This window comes from Culex pipiens, chromosome 3 (assembly GCF_016801865.2).
Source record: "Culex pipiens pallens isolate TS chromosome 3, TS_CPP_V2, whole genome shotgun sequence".
Classification (NCBI taxonomy): domain Eukaryota; kingdom Metazoa; phylum Arthropoda; class Insecta; order Diptera; family Culicidae; genus Culex; species Culex pipiens.
In genome coordinates this window covers 56,521,959-56,546,902 of record NC_068939.1, presented here as the reverse complement: position 1 = coordinate 56,546,902, position 24,944 = coordinate 56,521,959, and the positions used below count along the sequence as shown (strand labels likewise).

Genomic DNA, 24,944 nt, shown 5'->3' with positions numbered 1-24,944 from the left:
GCAAGAAAATAAAGAAATATGAAACAACTATTTTTTTGATTCGATTATCTGAAATCCCATACAAACCTACGGATAATCGAACTTCGGATAATCGAATTCAAATTTGTTCGTGATTTGATTATCCGAAGTCCCATACAAACCTTCGTATAATCGAACTTCGAACAATCGAAACTTCAATTTGTTGAGGCTTCAGATAATCGAGTCTGGAATGTACACAAAAATATAATTTCAAGTAAAGTAAAAACAAAAAAATAAATAAAAGCGCTAAACAAGACAAAATAAGTTACTGAGGGTTGTACAAAACACAGAAAAAAATATGGTATTATTCATCAGGAAATGATGACAGATGTTGTGTCAAAAAAAAATAATTTTATCTCTGAAAATGTTGAATTTTCATCAGTTTTTGACGAATATTCATCAGGTTCACATTTTTACAAATTTTTTATTACTCAAAAAAGAGGTAATATTCAACCTACCAAATTTTCAACATTCCAAAATTCAACTATTTTTTTCTGTGTAGGCTAAATTTCATAAAAGAAAAAAAAAAACAAGATTAATAACAACACAGAATAAAATGTTGAATTTTGGAATGTTGAAAATTTGGTAGGTTGAATATTACCTCTTTTTTTGAGTACACATAAAAAATGTGTAAAAATGTGAACCTGATGAATATTCATCAAAAACTGATGAAAATTCATCATTTTCTGGTGTAAAATTAATCATATTTTTTGACACAAAATCTGTCACCATTTCCTGATGAATATTACCATTTTTTTCTGTGAAGATTACACAGAAAAAATCATTGAATTTTGGAGAAAATTTGATAGGTTGAATATTACCTCTTCATTTGTTTAATAATACATAACAAATGTGTAAAAATGTGAACCTGATGAATATTCATCAAAAACTGATGAAAATTCATCATTTTCTGGGGTAAAATTTATCATTTATTTTGCCACAAAATCTGTCACCATTTCCTAATGAATATTACCATCATTTTTTTTCTGTGCACTGAACTGAACTATTAGAACAAATATGTTCTAGTATTTTAAAATTTCAAGAAATCTTATCAAAATTATTTACTTATGCGTGATGTCTAATCCAACTTCTCATCTGTTTCTTAACCTGACCTGACCCGCTACTGACCGCCCAGAGCGCATAAAACGCCAAGCGAAACTGGCCAATAATCACCTTTTTCCACTCACTACTAATGAATGTCCATCACATCAACAACTTAATGCACCGCTTAAAACCGCATAAACGATCGTGCGGCAATCGGCAGGTACATTTATTTACAGTAAATTTAGCGCCCGTTACAGCTTATTTCACACCTTTTCCACCCTTTTTCCAGCCCGGGTTTTGTCAGTGTAAAGTGTACCTCATTACCTCCGACTAAACAACCTGTTGGCCACAATTCACCCCCTCCCCTTCTGGAGCCACTACCACCAGACCCAGACCAGGAAGGAAGACGATGATCATTCAAGCAAACACCACCAAATTTACCCACAAACTCCCCCCTCAAACCTCCCAAAACACTTGCCTTGGGTTCGACGAGACTCTTGGATGATAAATAAACACAAATAATGAATTTGATGATTGTTATTATCCTCATCAAAGACGATAATCATGGAATCATAACTTGATTGCGATGGAAAATTGTTGATGGTTCACATGCAAACGAGGCTGGTTTGGTGGTGTGGTGATGGTGTTGTGCATCTCGCGATTCTCAATTTCTCTCCTCACCCCTCGCGCGTATTTGGACCCCATGGAAAAGATCGCGCGAGTTTTGGCCATGGTGGCAGCCGGTGGCGCCTCGGCCAATTCCGTGGGTGCCATGGGGGTAATCTCTTCCCCTCTCCTTCTACAAATAAAACAAACATAGAAAACAACATTTTTGATTGTTGAAATTCGATATTTTACTGTTAAAATTAACTTCACATACAAATTCAATTATTCAATTATCAACTTTTATCTTTGGATAAACTAATCAACAGTAAAATCTATGTATTTATATTTGTAAAAATAATTTTCATATCGACAGAAAATTAGAACTATAAATAATTTCAATATATTTCTCACCCACTTCAAAAATGTCCCAAACGTAGGGGGCAAAAAAGGTGTTTTGAAAATACTTTGAAATTTTATTGAAATTAGCAGTCCAATCATTCTGCAATGTTATTTTTCATTTCAAAATATTTTGAAAACATAATGGGAAACCATTATGTGCGGTCCCAGGTAAAGAAAAAAAAACTCGTTATTGCTTAGATTTTTAAACTAATTAAATTCATTTTATTACTCTTTTCTCAATCACTTTGAAACCAAGAAATAATTACGAGTTTCGACAGCCCGTACACCTTTTTTATTTGCAAATTAATTCCAATATTTTATCTAAATCTTTTAAGAACCATCGTAACATCTATATTAAAACATACAGAACATAGCAACGATTTTTTAACACTGTAATTTAGTTTTAAGGAGGTTATGGCAGCCGTGGTTGTCATATAGCTTAATTTTCAGTTGACCATAAAGTTAATTTAAAACCTGTTTTATTTTTTTTATTTTATTTTTTTTTTTTTGCTAAAAATATTCGCGAGATTTATTTTGCAAACCTCACGCGTGCAATTTTTGCGCCAACTCCAAGCGGGCGCTCGTTCAATGTTGAAAATTGAAAATGACGATCGTCAACGGGCGCGCACAACCGAACGATCAACGATTATGACAGCGGCGCGCGCAGGTTTCACTGGTGGAGTGGGGTTGCCATGGCAACGGCACAGTGATTGGCTGACGATGGCTCCGCCCCTCGTAAAGCTCACGCAAAGAGCAAGATCACACCGGCAGCGAAGAGGGGTGCAAGAAGCAAAACAAGCTTCGGTTTAGGGGTTGAAAATGGGTAGCTTTGGTGAAAATGGGGGAGCTTGACAGAACCGAAAAGGGTTGGTTGATATTTGAAAGCATTGTTTGTTTTACACAGGGGGATGCTAAAGGCAGCCATCTTGGGGGTTGAGATTAATATCGCGCATAAACTGCGCACAAAAAAGTAAAAGTACAACTTTATATGAAGTCATCGGCAAGATGTGTTCTTTAGGATCCCTACTTTAGTACACTCAACCCCCGGTGGTTGGTCACTTTTTCGTTTGACACTTTTTTAGTTTGTACCCCGATGGTTGGTCAAAGTCAAACTAAAAAGTGACGAACTGTCACTTTTTACACGGCGCTCACGCAAACTATCAAAACAAACGTTTGGTAGTGAGTGTGAACTCAGTGTAAAAAGGGTGTCAAACTAAAAAGTGACCCCGTTCGTTTGACAACAGTTGGTGTCAAACCATCGGGGTTTGAGTGTAGTTCATTTTGCACATAAATTGAGAAAAAATCACCTAAAAAGCATACACTACCTTTTAAACTTGAATTGTGGTATATTTTACATGAAAAAATAATCAGTTTCTTTCCATTGTATGCCAGAAATTTTTGTACTTTTTTACAGTGCGCAGTTGATTCGTTTTAGTTCCTTAATCAACAGCTGTTCTTTTGTTCTGGCTTTGTTTTGGTGCCGTAAATGACAGTTCCTTTTTGTTCTGGTGCCGTAATTGACAGCTTGTTGGCTGCGGTCTAACTGCCTGTAGTGAGATATAGATGTCGCCCCCCACGTTAAAGCTTTTTTGTAAATAAAAAAACAATTGAAAAGCAACAAAAATATCTTCAGATATTTGTTAAATTATTAATCACTGGATTTTTGAAAGAACTTAAAAGGAGATTTTTATAATGCTAGAAAAATCTTTGCAAATAATATTTTATGTTTTGTTTGCTTCAAAACAACCTCCTCATTAACACCAAACCGTTAATTACGTGCTGCGATACGTAATTATGAAGAAAACAGATTCAGAAATCGGGTTTCACGATACCTCATCAATGTTTTAATCAAATCGTTTCATGTTTGGAATAAAGACGCGTTTATTAACCAAATATCACCAAATTTGATTTTAGAGTAGTTCTCTACATTTTTGCCATTTTTATATTATAAGTATTTTTTTAAATTGGATAAAACTTTGTTATTTTTTCCGCAAAAACTAATATTTTCTTTAAAACTCAGATTTTTTTAAATTAATGATTACAATCGATTGTACATGCTATAAACAGTCCAGACACGATTTTCCGAGGGCCTTGGCAAAATTTCACTTCGGAAAATCGGAACTTCGGATAATGGAATCGAGAAAAAAAAAATTTCGATTATTATTTTGACTGACTTATATGATATAAAGTCAGAGATGGCGGCCAAAATGGTGGTGATGTAATTTTGAAAAAAGCATTTGAATGCAATTAACCAGTCAAATTTGACCAAACTAGATCGCAAAGTTCGAGTTTAATGTTAAAAGTAAGAAAATAAAAAAATATGACAAAAAAAATTTTGTTTGTTTTTCGATTAGGGTAATTCTCCGCCAACTCACACAGCAGTTGCCCCGACCCCTCTTCGATTTGCGTGAAACTTTGTCCTAAGGGGTAACTTTTGTCCCTGATCACGAATCCGAGGTCCGTTTTTTGATATCTCGTGACGGAGGGGCGGTACGACCCCTTCCATTTTTGAACATGCGAAAAAAGAGGTGTTTTTCAATAATTTGCAGCCTAAAACGGTGATGAGATAGAAATTTGGTGTCAAAGGGACTTTTATGTAAAATTAGACGCCCGATTTGATGGCGTACTCAGAATTCCGAAAAAACGTATTTTTCATCGAAAAAAACACTAAAAAAGTTTTAAAAATCCTCCCATTTTCCGTTACTCGACTGTAAAAAATTTTGGAACATGTCATTTTATGGGAAATTTAATGTACTTTTCGAATCTACATTGTCCCAGAAGGGTCATTTTTTCATTTAGAACAAAATTTTTCATTTTAAAATTTCGTGTTTTTTCTAACTTTGCAGGGTTATTTTTTAGAGTGTAACAATGTTCTACAAAGTTGTAGAGCAGACAATTACAAAAATTTTGATACATAGACATAAGGGGTTTGCTTATAAACATCACAAGTTATCGCGATTTTACGAAAAAAAAGTTTTGAAAAAGTTGGTCGTCATCGATCATGGCCGTTCATGGTCACCCGCGACAGACACGGACGACGAAACAAAGAGAAACGCAAAAAGTAACTTTTTCAAAACTTTTTTTCGTAAAATCGCGATAACTTGTGATGTTTATAAGCAAACCCCTTATGTCTATATATCAAAATTTTTGTAATTGTCTGCTCTACAACTTTGTAGAACATTAAAACACTCTAAAAAATAACCCTGCAAAGTTAGAAAAAACACGAAATTTTAAAATGAAAAATTTTGTTCTAAATGAAAAAATGACCCTTCTGGGACAATGTAGATTCGAAAAGTACATTAAATTTCCCATAAAATGACATGTTCCAAAATTTTTTACAGTCGAGTAACGAAAAATGGGAGGATTTTTAAAACTTTTTTAGTGTTTTTTTCGATGAAAAATACGTTTTTTCGGAATTCTGAGTACGCCATCAAATCGGGCGTCTAATTTTACATAAAAGTCCCTTTGACACCAAATTTCTATCTCATCACCGTTTCAGGCTGCAAATTATTGAAAAACACCTCTTTTTTCGCATGTTCAAAAATGGAAGGGGTCGTACCGCCCCTCCGTCACGAGATATCAAAAAACGGACCTCGGATTCGTGATCAGGGACAAAAGTTACCCCTTAGGACAAAGTTTCACGCAAATCGAAGAGGGGTCGGGGCAACTTTTCCCGATTTCGTGTGAGTTGGTAGAGAATTACCCATTAACCGAAACCTCATATAAACCATCGGATAATCAAAGCTTTGGATAATCGAGTCACATTTCCATGCATTTTTGTATTGAAATGTGGAAATCGTGGCTTGTTTTTTTTTAAATTGTACTTTCCAATTTTGTTGATAAAATGAGTCGGTTTCAAGTTACAGATATTCATGTTAGGTATAATACATGTTCTATTTCTTTTCGTTTTATTTTTGCATTTTAAAAATACTTCTTGCAAAAAAAAGCCCCTTGAATAATATTTTTGGACAGCTCAGAAAGTTTCCTACAGTTTTCTCTCTTGAATTATGAGAATCGTACAATTAGTTTCTGAGATACAGCCTCACAAAGAATTCGAATCGATGAAAATGATTTTTTCTAAGTGTCACTAATTAGCCTGTAATTTTCAACAGACGATATCTCGGAAACTCTTATGAATTTTTTTGATCTTTTCAAATTTCATTTTTTAAATCAAGATTTTCTTTTGAAAAGGTCAGTTCAGAGAAAATTAAAAATTAAATAAACATTTTCTATCCAGGTTTCCATTTTTTCCAAAAAAAACAAGACTTCATGGTTGCAATCATTAGTTTCCACAAAGTTTGATTTTTAAAGAAAATATTAGATTTGCGGAAAAGAAAAATAATTTGCGTACAGTACAGTGAAAATTTACAAAAACTCAAAATATTTATGAATTGACTTCAACATTTAAAAAACAAATCGCAGAATAATGTACTATTACAGTGGATCCTCTGGCTGTCGATCTTCTCGATATCAATATTATTCCAGCTGTCAATAAATTTTTCAGTCCCTTCAAATAGATTGCTTTGATTTCTCGTTCTATAATTTGATAACTCCCGCTGTCGAAGGTCCTTTCAATATCGACAACGAGAGAGTTCAGCTGGCTGCACTAAAAATAAATTAAAATTTTGTAGTTTTTTTTTGAAAAAAAATATTTTTTTTTTCAAAACAAGTGTCTAATTATATTTGCCACCCCCCCCCCCCCCCCCCCGAAAATGAAAAAAAAATGTTGAAAACGAACCTCGTATTTCTACTCCAATTAAATATATAAACGAATCCAAACCTGCTTAAACATTTTAACCAACACAGGAAATAGTTGTTTATGCAACAAGTTGCAAAAAGAGGATTTTTTCAGCACGAGTCGTACATTTATCCAACGAGGTTCGCCGAGCTGTCTACCATTGCTAGTACCAACCACTAGTGTCTTCCTTTTAACTACAAGGACTTCGCCACCCTGGGCTCCTAAGTGCATGAAAGTATGGCACGGAGCGACGGCGCCGAATACCCATATTTACACACAGAATTTTAGAGCGCCCGCCGCGGGATTCAAACCGGCGACCTCTGGATTGTAAGTCCAGTGCGCGGTTCGATTGATCCACACGGGTGGGACAAAAAAAAATATTGAAATATTTTAAGTCATTAGAAATCCAAAGATCAGTACCAGCATTTTTTTACATGAATAATACCAAAGGTCACAATAAATCTTGTATAATGTTTCCATTGAGAGTTTTTCAATGGTTTGCTGTATTTTTTTAAGGATTTAAGGAGCAAATATGTATTTAAAAAAAAGTTTTTTACATTGAATAACACATTTTAAAACCATTGAATTTGTGTAGTACTTTGATCATTCATGTTGTATTGTATTCAATTTTCTTATCAAGCTACAGTCATCCCACATATTCGGAACACAAACAAATTCGGAACACTTTTGTGGTAATTTGTCAATAGGATGCAAAATGCAACTTTTCTGTCGTCCCTGCTATTTTTAGGACCTTTATTTGGACATTCTCTTGCTATTTCACTAGTAAAAATAGTACTTTTTGAACAAAAAACCTCATTTCAAGACTATTTTATCCAGAGCAGCAAAACACTGCCTCCAAATTGCCTGTTCCATAATTGTGGGATGTTATTGTGCCTCCCACAATTGTGGAACACCTGAATTTTATTGATATTTTCACAAAAAAGTTATCAGACCATGTTTAAAACATCACTAAGCTTGAGTTTTATTGGTTTCAGAGTGTGAAGTCATTTTTTTGTAAAAAATATGTACTCCTGGAGAGAAAAAAAAGTTTGTTTACATCGTAAGAAAAAAGTGTTCCGAATTTGTGGATTTCAAGGGTCAATGTTTTTATTTAAAAACTTGATATAAAACGTAAAAATGTACAGCAAGTCTATACATCAATCGAAAGATCGCAAAAAAAGCTTTTACATGAAGGAAAAAGCAAATCATTATGTTCAATTGTTGATTTTCTATGATTTGTTGAACGTTGGCAGATCTGGAAACTGTTCCGAATATGAGGGATGACTGTACTCAAATTTAAACATTTTAAGATAAGACCTTAGTCATATTGATTGAATAGCAAAACTTTGACTCGACATTTATTTCAACAATTTTCCAATGCACACAAAAGATAAAAAATAATATGTATGTCCCTACAAACTAACATAAAATACATCAATACATTTTCCGTTTATTGTCTAGATTCAGAGGGCCAAACCTTAAAAATTAAAAAGCTTTTCGCTCAACACTACACAGGAGATGAATATTCATTAAAGCAGATGCATATTTCGTTCGTTGATACATTGTAGCAGGTTTCGTTCATCAATTGGCACTTTCATCACTGTTGATACTCGATCTTCTCCTTGCCGAGCTGGGCGTTGCTCTGGTCCTCTCTATCGGTGCGATAAATATAGGCCTTGTTGGAATGGACATCCGCTGCACCTCCCTCGAGTGGAACGTACTGAATAAGTTCACTCTTATTCTCACTCAGCAGCTGTTTCAGCTGGTGTACCTCCTTGTCACGTGCCAGCGAACCCAACTTGGCCATCAGATCGGGATCCTCCTCGAGGGCTTTGTCCAGCACGTCCCAGGATATGAACTTTAGGTCCGATCCGAAGAACAGGTCGTCCGAAAGGATATCGATGATGTGATGTAGATCTAGTGGTCGAACTTTGCTGTAGATTTTGCCATTTTCAGCCGGTTGACCGTTTTCAACCAGCCGTTTCGAAGGACGCATCAACCGCTCGAACCAGTTGTTGGCATTCTCGGAGGGATTCGCTGGTTCTGTCTACAGTGGAATCGAAGTTACAATTGGACAATTTATGCAATAAAATAATTAACCTTACCAAGAAACCACCGCGTCGCCCAATCCTGGGAACACTTTTTGACTGCTTCAGGAAGAAGTTTTCAAAATCACCTCGACGTCCAATACGAGGGACGCTTTTGGACAGTTTAATGAAAAATCCTGGCGTTTCATCGGCAGCTGTAACGTAAACCAACAGTAGCAATACCAAAAGCTTCATCCTAGTTATCAGGTGACGCTGCAAACAGTTTGCTTGACAAAAGAGTGATCAACTCGAGCATCTAACCGAAGTATTTATATCAAAGCGGTGTGAACGTTTGTGCAAAGTTGCCCGCATGTACCTTTCTTTTTAAAATTTGAATATCGATTTTTCTTGCGTTGGTACCTAATAGCTCTTAGTTTGGTATCTGCTTAACTTTAAGCAGTTTTTAACGGTTAAGTGTAGTCATGTCATTGAACTGCGAATGAAAAAAATAAAATAAAGGTCGTCGTGTTGGTGCTCACTTGTTGCAATAATCAAGTTTTAACAAAAAAAATAAGAACAAAATTTTAAAAATTGATATTTTCATTAATTCCTGCCTGGAGTGAGTTAGTTACACTGAAACAAAAATGACTTATTCCTTTAGTTAACTTTTTAGGATGGTACAATTTTATTTGACTTTTTTCTTAGAAATTCGCTGAAAATTATTTATTTATTTACCCTCCTTAAAACAATATTGTTCATGATTCATTCATCATGATTTTTTCTAAATTTTTTTCAAAATATACTGCATTTTCCAAAAATATTCAGATCTTGTATTTAAAACCTTGAGGATTTGATATGAAGAACATTTTAGTGAATTTGGACCTGTGTGTTTTTTATGTTTACTTTTTCGTGAGTTTTCTTTTTTTCAAATTTTATAGTTTCCACCACAAATCTCATGTTTTATTGAAAATTTCAAAAATTGAAGGATCTACTAAGTGAAGTCTAATTTGCAATTCGCAATTTTTAGTGTAAGAACGGGCCTTGACCGATCTTATACACCAGGTTCCCGATGAACACGCACTACCCTTACACCTACATCTCACCCTTGCTCTGAGTCAGTACGAGCAACACGCTAGAACACGCTTTGAGTGTTCGCACCTGTTCCGGTTACGCATTTGAACTCGTTCCGGAGGTGGTACATTGCGTAGGGATTGATGTAAGTATAAGCGCAGAACAATTTATAGTGTGCCTTTCAACTTTAGTTGAAGCAAAAAATATTTGGAGTTTGAATTCAAAATATAATTGTTATTTTACTGTGTATTGTTTCCTACTGAAATCTTTCCTGATGTTAAGTCGTGTCTATCTGTAGCTATTTCTTCTGTCCCGGTGTTTTGTTAAAATTTTATGGTCCTAAGCATGTTATGAAAGATTTTCCAAAAATTACAATATTTATATGTGTGTTAATCCTTTAATCATTCCATAAACTGAGAGAGGGCTCGATCCTCACTTGTTTGAAAAAGGAGTAAACAATAGACATTTAAGGAAAATTGATTGAATAAAGAATCAGTATTAAAAGAGAAATAGTAATTGCATGTTAAAGAAAAAGGCTTTTTGTAGTAGATGAAAAAAAATGACAATAGTTAATAGATTGATTAAAACTTATTCAAATAAATAAATAAAGAAATAAATCAACAAAGAATCGGCAAATGATAAACATAATTAACATTGCTACCAAATCAAGGGATATGTGTTAAGGAGACACAATCATTAATACATAATAAAGAAATAGAAGATAGATAGTAGCTGAAAGTAGAAAGAAGAGAAACCCCGGTACATCCACACAAATCAGGTACATCCACAACCAATCCACAACAGTTGACTCAACATGCTGTGAATCAAAGCAATACCGTCTACAATCCCGGTACATCACACACAAATCAGGTGCCACCCTTGGCTTGCTTATTGAGCAAGTTTTATTTCAAATAAATAAATTCAAAATAAGGAATCTTGAAAAAATAGCGAAATTTTTCAAACTTACACCTTATTTTACTCAATAGGTAAGTAGATTTTTTCCACTTCTACTTCCAATTGAATTGGAATAGATGCAATTTTGTAATAACAAATGTACATATATAGCTACTAGTTCTTGTACTAGTTACTAGACTACCCAGGCATTTTATCCAGGAATTTTCAGATAATTGTAGAAAACAATACAGAAAGGTGTTCTATATATTGTGAAAGCAGACAAAAATCGAAACACGAGCGCAACCTGTCAAAGCCTGTTGCGCCACAGACTGATGTACACGCTTACGATAAACCGCTCCATTTTTGTATGGCGCAACAGATTGTTTTGCGCAACAGAAGAGATGCGCACTTCGGTTTGGTGGAAGCTGCATAATAGATAAGATTTTATTGTAGGAAACCGAAAAACATAAATAAAGGAAAACAAAAACGTCCTCAAATGAGCGAACTCTGCGCCCACTGACACACCTCGGTGGGCAGATTCTGCGACTTGACGACGGCCTGTCCGATCTGACCGTACGTAAGCAGCAACCGATGCAGCTGGTACTCCTTCTGCACCTTCGACGTCGACGCGTTGCTGATGGGCGCAATCAGCTCCAGATTCTTGACGTGTTCGTACGCCTTCAGCACCACACTCCGCTCGATGCCCTGCATGGTGGTGCTGGCGTTGGCAAATTTGTTGTACCGCGTGAGAATCATCTCAAAGTTGAACGGATCCCGGTCGTAGATCTCGGAGTGGTGCTTCATGGCGATTACCAAGCAGAGCTCGAGAACGGAAAGACCGCACAGGATGTGGATTTTGTCGTCACCTTCAAACTGCTGCCCTTGGGCTTGGACTTCCTCAACGGTGAGCAGTGGATTGTCGTCGTGCAGTTGGCAAACGAGCTCGAAGAGGAATGTTTTGAACGTTGCTTCAATCACTTCGTAGTCGTACATGTTCTGCAGGACGGAGATCACTTTAGGGTTTGATGCAAGGGCGTCGATGTGCTTGTTCCATTGGGAAATGGTTTTGGTGCTGAAACTGAAGCTTCTTGGGTCAAAAACACGACGCAGAAGTGGCAATTCTTGATTTTGGAGAGCGTCCTCCGGTATTGGTTTGAAAGTTTTGTTGAATTCCTTCATTTCCTAAAAAAATATAACAGATTAGGATATTTTTAACAGTAGGCAACGTTCCGAGACAAACCTTATCTGTGGGCAGCTTGAGAAGAATTTTGAACAATTCGACTCTTCCTTCGAAGTCGTTTTCTTTCGGCAGCAAAAATATTTGACGATGAGAAAAGCGAGATTTGACTCGTTTTTCCAGCAATTCAATCACATCCAATCGAGCAGTGATTCCCAGAACACAAATCGGAGCCTGGGCGGATTGGGCCACATCGAACAAATTGTAAAGCAAGGTTTGATTGTGATGTGAGCAGAAAAGGTCGAATTCTTCCAGAATAAAGACCACACTTTTGGACTTTTTCTTATCTCCTGCTTTGAGGCATTCCAGCAAAAAGGCAAGATTCTCCGCAAACGAGCCAAACACCTTTCCATCCACAGCATTCTCCAGGTTCATCTGGGCCGTGGCCGACTTCAGAGCCAGGCGGTCGTCCGTGTGGAGCAACCCGTTCAGGTACACAATTACGGTGTTTCGGTAGAAGTTGGCCTCCGGGAGCAAATCAGCCAGCACCGATGTTATCAGCTAGAACTCACAAATCTCTCAATAAATGAGCAAGTTAAGTAAGTTATTCAAACAACTCACCGTTGTCTTCCCGGAGCCTCGCGTTCCCAGCAGCAGAGCCGAGTTGGACTCGCCATGCTCCGCCGTTCGGAACAGCAAATCTCGGATGTTTTGCCACTCGGACTCATAGCCGCGAAAGCTCGTCACGTCCGTTTGGAGGCGGCTTTTCAGGAATTGACGAATTTTCGCCGTTTCACTTTGCAGGACGGGCATCATGAGATTGGAAACAGAACACAAAATTGTAAATAAATTAACATTTGAAAACAATCACAATCACGTTCATTCAAAAATTGCGCTTAAAACCGAGAGTCGACATAACAGTACACCGTTAACACAACTTGTGTAATACAACTAGTTGTTTTTACCGCGCAAAGCGAACTGTCAAACTTTCACCCAAAATTGGGTACTAAAGCCCTATGTCAATTTTTATGTACAACGTTAAAAAACACGATTAAAAACCATTTCTGACCACTTTTTTTCATTTTAATGCAATTTTTTTTTTTTGACAAGACAACATTTTTTCGATGGATTAACTATGGTCCCCTTGGAACGAGCTGTCAAGTAGGAGCTTTTCTGTCAAGAAGGACCGCGAGGTTAATTTTTCAAAATTGATTTAAAAACCCATTTTAAACTCTTTGTGGTCGTACAAAGGGTCATTGTACTCAGAAAAATAAGCTTTATCGCTGTAAACAATAATATCAGCAATCTAAGCTTCATTTTAGGACCCAATTTCAGACAATTTTGTCCATCCAATCTCGAGATATCGTGGCACCCATAAATCTGGAGTTTTTTTTAAAAGGTCCTATAAACCAAATTTTAAATTTTTGCTTTTTGGGTGTTTTTAGAACCGCCTTGAGTCAGGGGTATTCAAAAACACCCAAAAAGCAAAAAAATGAAAATTTGGTTTATAGGACCTTTTCAAAAAAACTCTAGAAATCAACTCGTTGTTATGAGAAACACGCTCAGAAAGTTTGACAGTTCGCTTTGCGCATGGCAACATTTCTAGCTTAAATCGTCTTTTACATAAATACATTAATCATTAAATATCTTCATGGAAAATTCAAGAGAGATTGTAAATCTTGTTTTGAAAGGATTTAATAAATGTTTAGAAATATGAAATTTTCTGCATGTATGTAACCCAAGGGGGTTGACACTCGATCATTCAGGAATCATTCCAGTTTAATTCCAGAATAATTGGAATGATGAGAATATTTTGCTCTATTATATAAGTTTTTTCAGATTAGCGTGTAAACGTCAACACATCAAAACAAAACAAAATGTTTTCATCCAATGTTTTTATACACGTGTTCGTTCTGTCTGCGGCAAGCAAAAGTCTCTGCGGATATATCCAAACCATCTTAACGAGGCACCCGGAAGTGGACCTCGTCGAATTTACTGATGGAAGAGGACGTTTGAAAAACAAGCCAGTGACGAGCTGGGTGTAGGAGTTTTAACCAGCAATCAAGCCACCTTCATTTCGACTATCGTCTCCACCAGTAGATTGCCGTGGCTGTCTCGTGGTGAACCAATCCGGCGAGAACCCCCTCGACCTGCGGTGGCCGTACTCCGGGACATCGAAACGGTAACCTGGGAGATGCGTCCACTGTCTCCGGTGGGGAAGCTCGGTGGAAATGACCCAGGTCAGGATGGCAGTGTCACCGGCAAGGAAGAGATGATACGCGGAACACGATTCCGGTCGAGCTGTCCATCTTTACAAGGTTTACTTCAAGCACAGGTTCCCATGTGACACATTCCGCGCTCGGTGACCGTTATGTGTCACGGTGATCGACCCGAGATCACGACGTTATTAGCGGAATCTTTTTGCCGATTCATCAAAGTGGTTTCAGGCCAAGGTTTCGGAACTGAGAGAATACTATCCTGGAAGCGCAACGGATCGTCTGTCTGGACAACTCCGCGGAAGGCGAGACAAGCAACAAACTGACTCCGGTCGTGTTGGCCAAGGTACTTTTACACGCGAATTGCCGGAGATTTACGGCCATTTGTACATGAAAGAGGCGCTGCTATTGTTGCTGGAGGTGGAGTCGATCGCAGTCCGAACGGCTTGTAAATTCGTGGCAACTTCAACATCTGCCTGATGGGAGATCTCGGTGTGGCCAAGTCGCAGATATTGGGCTACATCGATCGGTTGGTTCGTAGTCAGTACATAACGAGCCTTGGTTCTTCTGGAGAAGATTTGGCTGCTGCCGTCACAAAGGATCCGTTGACCGGCGCGATGATGCTCGAAAGGAGGTAATTTGTGCGTTTATTTATAACGATAACCTAATAGTCCCCCAACTTTTCATCAGGTCAAGGAAGTGTGCTGGTTCTGGCTGATCAGGGCGTTTTCTGGATCGACGAGTTTGACAAGACGGCCAATACCGATTGAATTGCCATACACTAGGTCATGGTGTGTCGATCCTTGCCGATGCCAATCCGGCTTCCGACAGAACATCCAACTGCCAGCCGCTCTGCTTTCCCTTTTCGACCTTCTCGGCCGCAACAACGATCTTCGTCTGGCCAAACGCATCACCCTCGTCCACAGCTAAAGAAAGCCGCTGGTACATCGCACTGCAGTGCACTGTGAACTTGCTGGGAATTTTGCGCCTCTCGACCGCCCTTGCCCGGCTCCGTCAGGCCGACGAGGTCGACAAGGATGACGTTAAGGAGGCCCTCCGTCTGCTGCAAATGTGAACTAAACCAAGCAGAAGACCACCCAGTAAGTTACTTTTTATAAATGACTTAAATTACGACCTACGAACAAATCAATCTTTATTTACAGCGTCCAAACACGTCGGACAAGGTTTTCGTGCTGGTACGGGATGATGATGCGCTGCACGACAGGTCGGCAAGTCGGGCCAGAAGTACGCCTGCATCTAGGAATACGAATCCAGAAGGGAAAAGATAAGAAATAAGAAAGCTGGGTCCAAAATAAAAGGAATGTAATATATTTCAGCCTGACAGGGAGGGTGTGTAATCGTCATCCTCGTCCGAGATGTAAACCATTTTGGCAATGTTCCGGCCGCTCGCAGGGAAGCTTGTCTTCGCCGGCGACGCTGCGCTAACCGAGAACGAGTCAATCTTGCTGGTCGACGCCCTACGACCTCCGCGACTCCCTCTTCCCCGACCCGTAGTGCTAGATTTGACCGCCGCTCACGATCCCCTACCTCCGCGACTTCCCCGACCTCCTCGGGTCGTCGTCGGCGTTGGTGGCGCCGCCTTGGAGTTTGACGTGGAGTTGTTGCGGGATTTTGTTTTCAAGCAAAACTCGTCGTCGTCGCTTTTGAATGCGAGAGTCCAACATTTTGAGCATGTCGTTGTAGGTGTCCTTTTCCTTCTTGTAAAACTCAGTCAGCACCTCGTCGATGTTGTCCTCGTTGATGGCGTCGGCGACCGCGTTCAGGTGAGCCATCGCTTGCCGTTCGTAGAACATGATAATAAATTCCGCCGCGTCGTCGTCCTCGTAGTCGACCATCCTGCGGGTCAGCTCAGTCATACTCTTCGCCGATAGCACCTACAGCTGCTTGTCCGGATTGACCTTCTTGAACTGATGAACGACCTCTTCCGCGCGCTTTTCCGTCGCTCATCGTTGATTCTAGTAAGCTTCGTTCAGCGCATCGTTGTCCAGCGGTTTCAACTCGTCCTTCCTCTTGAACGTGACCATGTCTTGAGGGTTCGCAATCCTGCCACTGTAGCCCTGTCTGAACGGGATCGCATTAAACTGCTGCTCCACCTCGGTAACTTCAATCCTCGGCCGAATCAACGGCAACTTTGGCTGCTTCTGGTTCCCGGTCAACTTTCCCTTCGCCCAATCAATCATCTCTTCGACCATCTCCGTCGCAAAGTTTTGCACCTTCTGTTGAACTTCTCCCTCGTCCAGCTTGCAACTCGCCCGCGATCTACACCAAATTGACCGTCTCAAACACAAACAGACGAACCGTCTGCAGCTTGATCGGGTTCATTCGGAACCGACTTTTGTGAATGCTCAAAATGCCACAGCGCTTATCGAAGGACTCACCCTCCTCCAGGGAAGTAGCCACCGTCGAGCCGGGCTGACTGACGCCGGGTTATCTTCCGTGCTCGTTACCCCAGATGACCAGGTCCAGGAAACCCGGCAGGTAGTTCTTCGGCCCCCGATCGGCCCGGTTCTGGTGCAGCACCATAATGTTGCACCAACCGGCTTCTCCAGAAACACTTCGACCAATGCCAGTCGGGCATCGCTGATGTAGCTCAAAGATATTATTGTCCGTTTCTCTCGAAGGTACACGCCGTGCGGCATTTCAGAATGTGCCGCAGACACTGTTGCCAGCAATTTTCTGCACTTTTGGTGCAATAAAAAACATTCCCGGCAACAATGCCATGCAATTCGAAGAAGAAGATCAACAAAAACAAAACGCACATTATGGGATTTGACAGCGCGCATTTGCCTTAAAGTGCGGCGCGTCGTTTCAAGGCTGGTATGCCGCGTGTCTTTTTCGGGAATACGCGCAATATTCCGATTTCATTCTGGAATCAACGGAATGATGGAACCTCGATTCTTAGGTTGCCAGCCGATCATTCTGAATTGATTCTGGAATGACGAGAATTTGTTTGATTTTCAAAACATGTTTACTTTTCCTTCAATAAAATGACAGCTGCTGATCGCTGACACGCAAAAACAAAATTAATTAGGAACAGAATAATCATGTTTATGCCAGCATCATTCCAGAATAATTCTGGAATGAGCAGAATGATTCGAATGAAAATATTTGATGTGTCAACCCCCTTGATGTAACCCTTTGTACATTAATCGTCAAACCTTCGGGTTTTAGTATAAAAATTAACCAGGAATTGGGTACTAAATCCCTATGTCAATTTTTATGTACAACGGTAAAAAACACGATTAAAAACCAGTTCTGATCACTTTTTTTTTCATTTTAATGCAAAAACAAATTGTCTCCTTGGAACGAGCTGCCAAGTTCACATACACTGATAATCAACATTACACACTGTTCAGTTCACTTTTACACACTTGTATGGGATTTTTCAGTTCAAGTATGATTACACGATTACACGACACCCCAACTTTCGTGTAATCATACTTGAACTGAAAAATCCCATACAAGTGTGTAAAAGTGAACTGAAAAAAGTGTAATGCTGTTTACCAGTGTAAAGAAAAAATACTCTAAATTCCGGATGGACTTTTCGATGCGCGACAGCAAAGTAGAGAACAGGATGGTCACGTGGCTGGCCTTCATCAGGACAGGTTTGGAGAAGTTGACTGTAGATATTTTTTTTTAATTTTAGCAATTTTTCATATAAAAAATAAGTTACTTTTGTCATTACGGTAATATTTTTGCCTTCCTCAACTCACTGAGGCAAGGCTATAAAATCACTCAAAAATTGAACTTTTTAAATAAGCCTCCAAGATATACCTTTACGTATACATATCGACTCAGAATCAATTTCTGAGCAAATGTCTGTGCGTGTGGATGGACGTAGAATTTGTTTTTCTCACTCACTTTTCTCGGAACTCGCTCGACCGATTTTGTCTGGATCTATTTTTTTTGGATTCATCTTCAGGTTCTTTAAGTTTTTTTTTAAATTTCATCCGGTTTGGTGCAGTACTTTAAAAGTTATGTTCGAAAAACTGTTTTGGTTGATACAAAAAAGGGTCATTATTTACATAATTTGAAAGCTCCGGCGGATAGCTGACGGAACTTTCCGCTCAGTGCACGCACACAAACACTGCTTTGCTGTCAAATGGTCCATTTAATTTATCATAGATGGCAGCACTCAGATGTATAGTGTCTTTACTAAGTAAGCGTTAGCCAAAGCATTCGTAGTGTGTGGTTGCAACTTGCAAGGCTTTTATGAGGAAGGCAGCAACCACCGTCCGGTGGATTAAGTAACCTTTTTTGTGTGTAGGAACATTTCTGTCAAGAAGGACCGCGATTTTAATTTTTCCAAATTGATTTAAAAATCCATTTTAAACTATTTTTGGTCGTACAAAAAATCATTGTACTCAGAAAAATAAGCTTTATTGCTGTAAACAATAATATCAGCAATCTACACTCAAAGTCAGAAGTATCCCTCAAAAGGGTACTTTCAATCCTCAAAAAGGATACTTTCTATCCTTTTTTAAAGCTCACCCGACGTCACCCTTCTAAAAGGGTATGTCAAATTCAGTACATTTTCGATACCCTTTTAAAGGGTGACGACGGGTGAACTTGAAAAAAGGATACTTTTTACTTTGAGTGTAAGCTTCATTTGAGGACCAAATTTTCAAAAAAAACTGTGTATATTCATACATTTTGTCTCTTTCCTCTCAAGCGTGTACCAGCTAAATTGCCACGCACCCCTCGGTTGCCGCCTTTTGGTCGACTATGTCGACTTCATTCAAGAAAACACCGATGCCACGCACACACACGCATCCGAGACGCGAAGAATCAAATTTACAACACATCAGCATCAGCAGCACCGTACAGCCAGAGCGTACTGCCTACGTGTTGTGAATGAAAATAACTTGTTAGATTTTCGTAGCTAACTTGTTATCAGTTTACTGATTTGTTGCGCGAATCTACGCTTATCGGCGACCGGTATCACCACAAAAGGTAATTCTTGTGTAAATGGGGTGAATTCTTAAATAAATGCAGTGTAATTTATCGTGCCTTTTTTGATTATTGCAATTCATTCTGAGACGTAAAAATGTTGTTTTTTTTCAGTAAATAAAACACCGGATAAAAATGGTTGAGCTAAGCTCCAGCACCGATCCCTTTCAGCACGGCTTTCCTAACATAGTTTTCGTGATTCCGGCCGTCGTAGTCGTCGGATTGTCCGGTAAGTAATTAACATCACTAAATGGACCCAAACAAGTCTAGCCAAACACATCCATATGGAATTACGACGTGGAAGCTACTGGCTAAAAAATATACCTGAGCCAATGTTCACTTTAAATCACATCGAACTGATAACGAGTTCAGTTAGTATTGGTTGAAATACTTATCTTTTAACTTGACCTTCTTAAAGACCATTTTGATCTTAAATTTTCACATATTCTGATAAGCGAATAGTTTGGTTTAAATTTATATTTATTTTCTAACAAATTTTGAGTTAAAATTTATTTTGACATCAACTATTTTACGAAATTTCCTCCAAAATGCCCCAACTGATAACCGAATGCTCAAAGGTAGCTCGCTTATCTGCACGCTGCTGCTTTTTATTGCTACTCTCCGAAGTTTCTTCAATAAATGTATTTTGGATCCTCGGCTGCAGTCACTGATTGTGTAGTGTCCAGTTCGGTCCACGACTAGGCCTGGTCTATTCGCATCGTAATCACACCTGTCAGCTCCCAAGAAAGTTCCAGCGTGTTCCAAACCTCATGGAGAACGTGGCAACGGACGACGTCATCGCCGAGTCCCTCGGGGTTGGCGATCTTGGCCAGGATATGCCCAAGCTGCCATTCGGGGCGGACGGTAACTTTAAAATGCCCAGCTTGGACGAGTTTATCAAGATGCTCGAAGGCATGGACAGTCTGTCGGACGAGGAGAAGGAACAGCTCAAGCAGGACGTGCTGAAGAACTCGATGACCGGCCGGAAGATGGAGGCCGGCTTTTCCGACTATTTGGTGTTTTTGACCATGATCGTCCTCATTGCGTCGGTTTTTGGTAAGCATTTTGAGGGGTTTGATCACATGTGGTGGCCTCGAACAATGGCTGAACAAATACGACCAATGATAAACCGAACATCTGAACAAACACCATTGAATCGACATGTTAAGTTCAAATAATTAAATGAATTAGGATATTGACGAGTAATTGAATCAGCTTATTTCATATTTTTATTTTGTAATGGTCTGAATTATTTGAAGCTTAGAACTGGATTTATTTAGAAATATTTAATTATTCCGAACAAAATGTTGGTAAATTTTTGTGCCAGTCCTACCTTCATAAAGTACAACAAATTTAATTCGTGAACACTTCTCTCTTTTTTGCGATTTTTGATATTTTTTACTTGATAAAACTTTGTCCATCAATTCCTTATGTCCAAAGAAGCCATTTTGCATAATTGATTTTCCATACAAATTTAGGTCCAGAAGAGCTATGAAAATATTCGAAAATATGTAGGTCAGGATTGTTTAGAGTTAAATAATTAAAAGCTTTTCTCCAAAAAATACCTCCATATTTTAAGTTATTTAGATTTGTACAAACTTCCCCCTACGATTTCTTTTTTAAATTTTTCGAAGTTTAATGGTCTTAAAGTGAGCTGTGCATGACGGACGAACCTCTTTCGACATTAGGAATGGATAGGACAAATTTCATACAATTTCCAGAAAGGCTTAAAAAATTGGATTTTCTATTCGATTAACGTATTTGGAAAAGTAGGTATTGGATATTGGGCCTTTTCAGAAAAAAATGCACTTTTAAAAATTACCCATTTTTTAATTCGACTTTTCACACCAAAAATTTTACCAAAATAAACATTAAAAAAAAAGATTTTTATATATGTTTAATTTGGCGAAAAAGGACCAAAAACATTTATTATCGACATTTTTAAATGTCAGGGTTAATTTTAAAATTGAGGTTTTGCAGCGCGCCTGTGTTTCAAATGTAGGTGGCGCCAAAATGGGGTTACTTGCCCAAAATCGTATTCCTTTCTGCTGGATTGAAGAACAAAATCGCTTATTTCTCATGATTCCCTACATCAATCTTAATGAAACTAGTTGCAAAAGACGAGAAAAATTTTTTGCTTTAAAATAATGAACATCATTTTTTGGGCGCGCAAAAATTTGTGAACTTTTTCTTTAAAAAACATGTTTTGGAACACGAAAAAATGAGTTTCCCCGTAAATATCAAAGAAATAAACAGTTATATAAATAATAACAGATGTGTTAACGTATATTCAACAATTTTCATTGATTTTTGACAGACTTTCTTGCCAAATAGTCCAAATTACTATCTTTTTCTAAATGTCCAGTTTTCTCATAGAAAAATCAAACAAATATTGGAAAGTTATACAACAAATTGTTGGAAATAATTTTTCTCATCCGAATCCGGCATAAGTTCAATAAAAATGTTGATTTTGAAGGTAAAAACACATTTTTTCGAAAAATCATAGGTTTACGCTATTTGTTCATAGGTGGCGGCATGTGTCTTTTAGCTTTGCTGCAAATTCTCTATACTGAAAAAGAAAATTTCCGCGTTTTTCAGTATTTGATTTTTTCGAAAAAATGGCAACACTTCCAAATTAATTTTCATCAACTTTTGCTAGTCTCAAAAGATAACATTTTTATGTTTTAGATCCAAAAAAGAGATTTTTCAAAAATGGTTCTCCCATTTTTGCGTGAAAAGTCGAATTAAAAAAACAATCGCGCCAAGTCTTTTGACGATTGACTTTTGACTACCCATTCCAATCGTTGGCTGAAGAAAACCGAGCAAGAGGCGAAGGCAAATAAAGAACAAAGGGTGGCCACCAACACCACCAGCAGCGCCTGTTGGAATGTGCCAGTGATGCCAGGAAACTTTCTCTATAAATGCTACTTTTCTTAAATGTTCGCTTAAAATACAACCCAATTGGCAGCACTAAGCAGACCCAAAAGAGCGCTGGAAGAAAAAATAATTAAGCTGAAAATATGAAAATGGGCGTGGTCCAATGCATTTTCGACTGATTAGAATAGGTTTGGGAAATATTTTTTTCAAATGCTTGCAAAAGGAATAGAACAACTTTTAGTAAAAGTGAAAATAAACAGAAATGTTCTCAAAAAGTTACTCTACTCGTTGGTGCACTTGGTTTTAGTAAATTTCGAGGAACACTCCAGATTATTCAGCATCATTCAAACACGACCACTTATTAGGCTTAAAATGGGTATATTTCCCATATTTTTTCTGAAAAGTCCTAAGAACTACCTGTGCCGAAGACGTCAAAAAGATCGGAAAATCCGTTCTCAAGATACAGATTTTTGAATATTTTAATGGCTTTTTTGTATTGATAGCTGCCAAAATTGTACGAAAAAATGTTTGTCCGAAGTCTCAGAGAATTGCACATAGGAAAGATTTTTCAAAAGCCTACCTTATGGGATGTTCAGAATTCATTTTCTAACTTATTAACAAAATACGAATATTCACGGTAACTTAGGACTGTATTCTAATCAAAATGTTTAATTTGAAACTTGGGGCTAACTTTTTGGAATGTTTTTTGGAGATTGAATTTTCAAAATTTCTTGACACAACCTGCAAGTGCGACAACTTGCCAAAGGTAATTTCAGTCAGATGCCGTTTTGTCATTCCTGCTTGCACGTCTAAAGTTTACGTTTTGGAATATAACTCGGAATTGGGTAACGAAATTCTTCAAATTTCGGGACAATGGACAAAACGGTCAGCCAAACAAAATGTGTCGGTTATTGTTCTCCATTGGTGATCTAGTTTTTGTATTGCATTTTAGAAGGTTTTTTTTTGAAATCCTAACTTTTCAATGCAATACTAAACGTCGACAGTTTGGTACTATGCCAGTTACCTTCTTATCAGTACACTTTCACTATCTTGAAAGCGTTAAGGGTACTTCACTAACGGCCACTCGCGAGATCTAATCAATAAGGCTTCGCCTCGCAGATAACACAGCTGATCCACCTGGACGAGCGTGTGTTGCGTTGGGGGTAGACACGTCAGCTGCCCCCTCGGCTCAATTTTAGCATTTTAGTATCAAATTTGATATCGCCCAGTCCGGTGTACCTACCGACTAAACTTGAGCGCGCCACGCATACGCTAATTGTCGGGTAAACTCCGAAAAGACAATTGTTTTTTATAGCGGTGTGAAAATTCCCACCTTGGCCGTGCGGTTAACACTTGCCGCGTTTAATATTAATTTCTTTATTTAGTGCCTGCCGATCGTTTAATTCGTTTGGACAGCTGGTTTTTTTTTGTGCGCGTAAGATTTCGCGTTGAGCAATGAGTTCTGGTGACAATCCTTTCACCGAAGCGCTCCATTCGGAGGCGCTAGGTGAAATGCTCAAGGATGAGACCAAGCGAGGTTTGGCCAAGCAGTTAACGGAAAATTTGAAAAAGCTGTCGGAGATGTTTGTAAAGCTATCCGATGGGGAAAAGTCGCAATTCGCCAAAGAGTTCAAAGGGCAGTTTTTGAATCAGTTGAAAAACTTGAACGAAATGGCTCAACAGCAGAAAGTCAGCCAAGAAAATGGTGAAGCCCAGAAGAGCATTCCTGAATTTGGAGCAGCTGATGCGTTTCAGGAAGAAGTCGACTCGTTTCTTGTGATAGGATTTGGGATGTTGATTATGCTGTTTGTTGGTTCGTTACTCTTAACAAGGCAAAAACATAACTTCTTAACTTACAACCTTTCCTTAAAATTTTCCAGTATTCTTCGGCTACAAGTTGTACCTTTCGCTGACTGAGAAGGAACGTAAGCGGGAGGAAAAGCTGAAGGCCAAGCAGATTAAGAAGAAGAAATGAGGGGTGGCCTCGGCCCAGCGTGGTCCCCACGTTGGAGGCAAAACTGCGACCCGCCACCACCAGCACAAAAACATTCCACAATTGAAAGACTCGTAGCTGAAATGGGTTGTCCCATCCTTTAAAAAATACGCGCAATCATATGAGACTCTATACTTTAATGCTAAATGAATACTTTACACAAAAGTAGCCACATTCCATTTTATTTTTGGCATCTTTTAAGTAACTGTTAGACAAGTTTCCGAATAGCCTAAAGAAACGATGCATTGTTTGTCTGTTCCAAGACGTTCAGTTTCTAGAGAATCTAAAAATAATTCAAATTGGCCTGTTACGTTTAAAAATTCTAAAATTCAATTTCGATCGAGACATGTGGCTCTTTACATTCCGTTAAAGCCGGGATAGGATTCTGGCAAAACGACATATATCAATAATAAATCTTAACGTTAGAAGGTACATCAAATGGGAAACACTAATTGATCCGAAAGTCCCTGTAATTCGACCAAATTATATCAACATCTTCCCACCAGAAGCTTATAAATTACGCCAATGACAGACGAAAATAATTGAACATTTTTATCATAATCCCATCATGCGCTTCAGGGCCATCAAGTTCAAAATTTTAAATAGGTTAGTTTCAAATCATTTAAATAACACCGACCAACAAAATTTCTGCGCAGGCTCAACTAGAGAAGAATTATGAAGTTATGGGTCTCCAAAAAACACGTGCACTTTGGATTTTAAAAAAATATTTAGACAGGGCCGAATGGTTTTTCTCCAAAGTTTGTATGGAGAATTAGTGCTGTTCGCTACTCCCACACATTGCATGCAATTTTTGCTTGTATGCAACAACGACGATCGTCGTAATTCTCCATTTAAACTTTTCCCCTCGAGTTGAGCCTGCGCAATATTTTTTGTTATTTTTTGAAGGTCAGTG

At 38.4% G+C, this 24,944-nt stretch overlaps 4 protein-coding genes and 1 pseudogene across 5 annotated transcripts; 2 read left to right on the top strand and 3 right to left on the bottom strand.

Annotated features, from left to right (window-relative positions):
• Positions 1-8,243: 8,243 nt before the first annotated feature.
• LOC120423595 (uncharacterized) lies at positions 8,244-9,142 on the bottom strand. Its single transcript, XM_039587456.2, has 2 exons — positions 8,911-9,142; positions 8,244-8,852 (listed from the first exon to the last, which is right to left on the bottom strand). Exons 1-2 carry the CDS (start codon positions 9,085-9,087, stop codon positions 8,403-8,405), a joined length of 627 nt encoding a protein of 208 aa, XP_039443390.2. The 5' UTR covers positions 9,088-9,142; the 3' UTR covers positions 8,244-8,402.
• A 2,087-nt stretch (positions 9,143-11,229) lies between these two features.
• On the bottom strand, positions 11,230-12,911 carry LOC120423622 (origin recognition complex subunit 4). The gene is made up of 3 exons (XM_039587490.2): positions 12,596-12,911; positions 12,038-12,535; positions 11,230-11,979 (listed from the first exon to the last, which is right to left on the bottom strand). The coding sequence occupies exons 1-3, from the start codon at positions 12,788-12,790 to the stop codon at positions 11,290-11,292; spliced, it is 1,383 nt and encodes a 460-aa protein (XP_039443424.1). The 5' UTR covers positions 12,791-12,911; the 3' UTR covers positions 11,230-11,289.
• A 1,652-nt stretch (positions 12,912-14,563) lies between these two features.
• Positions 14,564-17,808, bottom strand: LOC120423610 (double-strand break repair protein MRE11-like; annotated as a pseudogene).
• On the top strand, positions 14,670-15,265 carry LOC120423594 (DNA replication licensing factor Mcm7-like). The gene is made up of 2 exons (XM_052709890.1): positions 14,670-14,824; positions 15,022-15,265. Exons 1-2 carry the CDS (start codon positions 14,670-14,672, stop codon positions 15,263-15,265), a joined length of 399 nt encoding a protein of 132 aa, XP_052565850.1.
• A 2,002-nt stretch (positions 17,809-19,810) lies between the features above and the next one.
• Positions 19,811-24,463, top strand: LOC120423612 (uncharacterized). 2 transcript variants are annotated; one of them, XM_039587478.1, is made up of 2 exons: positions 19,811-20,217; positions 23,919-24,463. In XM_039587478.1, exons 1-2 carry the CDS (start codon positions 19,932-19,934, stop codon positions 24,011-24,013), a joined length of 381 nt encoding a protein of 126 aa, XP_039443412.1. In that variant the 5' UTR covers positions 19,811-19,931; the 3' UTR covers positions 24,014-24,463. The 2 variants fall into 2 exon arrangements, with proteins under 2 accessions (XP_039443412.1, XP_039443411.1); XM_039587477.2 differs by lacking the exon at positions 19,811-20,217 and adding an exon at positions 22,755-23,851.
• The last annotated feature ends 481 nt before the right edge of the window (positions 24,464-24,944 follow it).

Coding starts and splice junctions, on each gene's coding strand:
- LOC120423595 (XM_039587456.2), bottom strand. CDS start 9,087: ATGAAGCTTTTGGTATTGCTACTGTTGGTTTACGTTACAGCTGCCGAT. Junction 8,853..8,910: donor GGCGACGCGGTGGTTTCTTG/GTAAGGTTAATT, acceptor ATTCCACTGTAG/ACAGAACCAGCGAATCCCTC.
- LOC120423622 (XM_039587490.2), bottom strand. CDS start 12,790: ATGATGCCCGTCCTGCAAAGTGAAACGGCGAAAATTCGTCAATTCCTG. Junction 12,536..12,595: donor GAGGCTCCGGGAAGACAACG/GTGAGTTGTTTG, acceptor TGTGAGTTCTAG/CTGATAACATCGGTGCTGGC. Junction 11,980..12,037: donor TCAAGCTGCCCACAGATAAG/GTTTGTCTCGGA, acceptor ATATTTTTTTAG/GAAATGAAGGAATTCAACAA.
- LOC120423594 (XM_052709890.1), top strand. CDS start 14,670: ATGGGAGATCTCGGTGTGGCCAAGTCGCAGATATTGGGCTACATCGAT. Junction 14,825..15,021: donor GCGATGATGCTCGAAAGGAG/GTAATTTGTGCG, acceptor GGCTTCCGACAG/AACATCCAACTGCCAGCCGC.
- LOC120423612 (XM_039587477.2), top strand. CDS start 23,494: ATGAGTTCTGGTGACAATCCTTTCACCGAAGCGCTCCATTCGGAGGCG. Junction 23,852..23,918: donor GTTGATTATGCTGTTTGTTG/GTTCGTTACTCT, acceptor AAAATTTTCCAG/TATTCTTCGGCTACAAGTTG.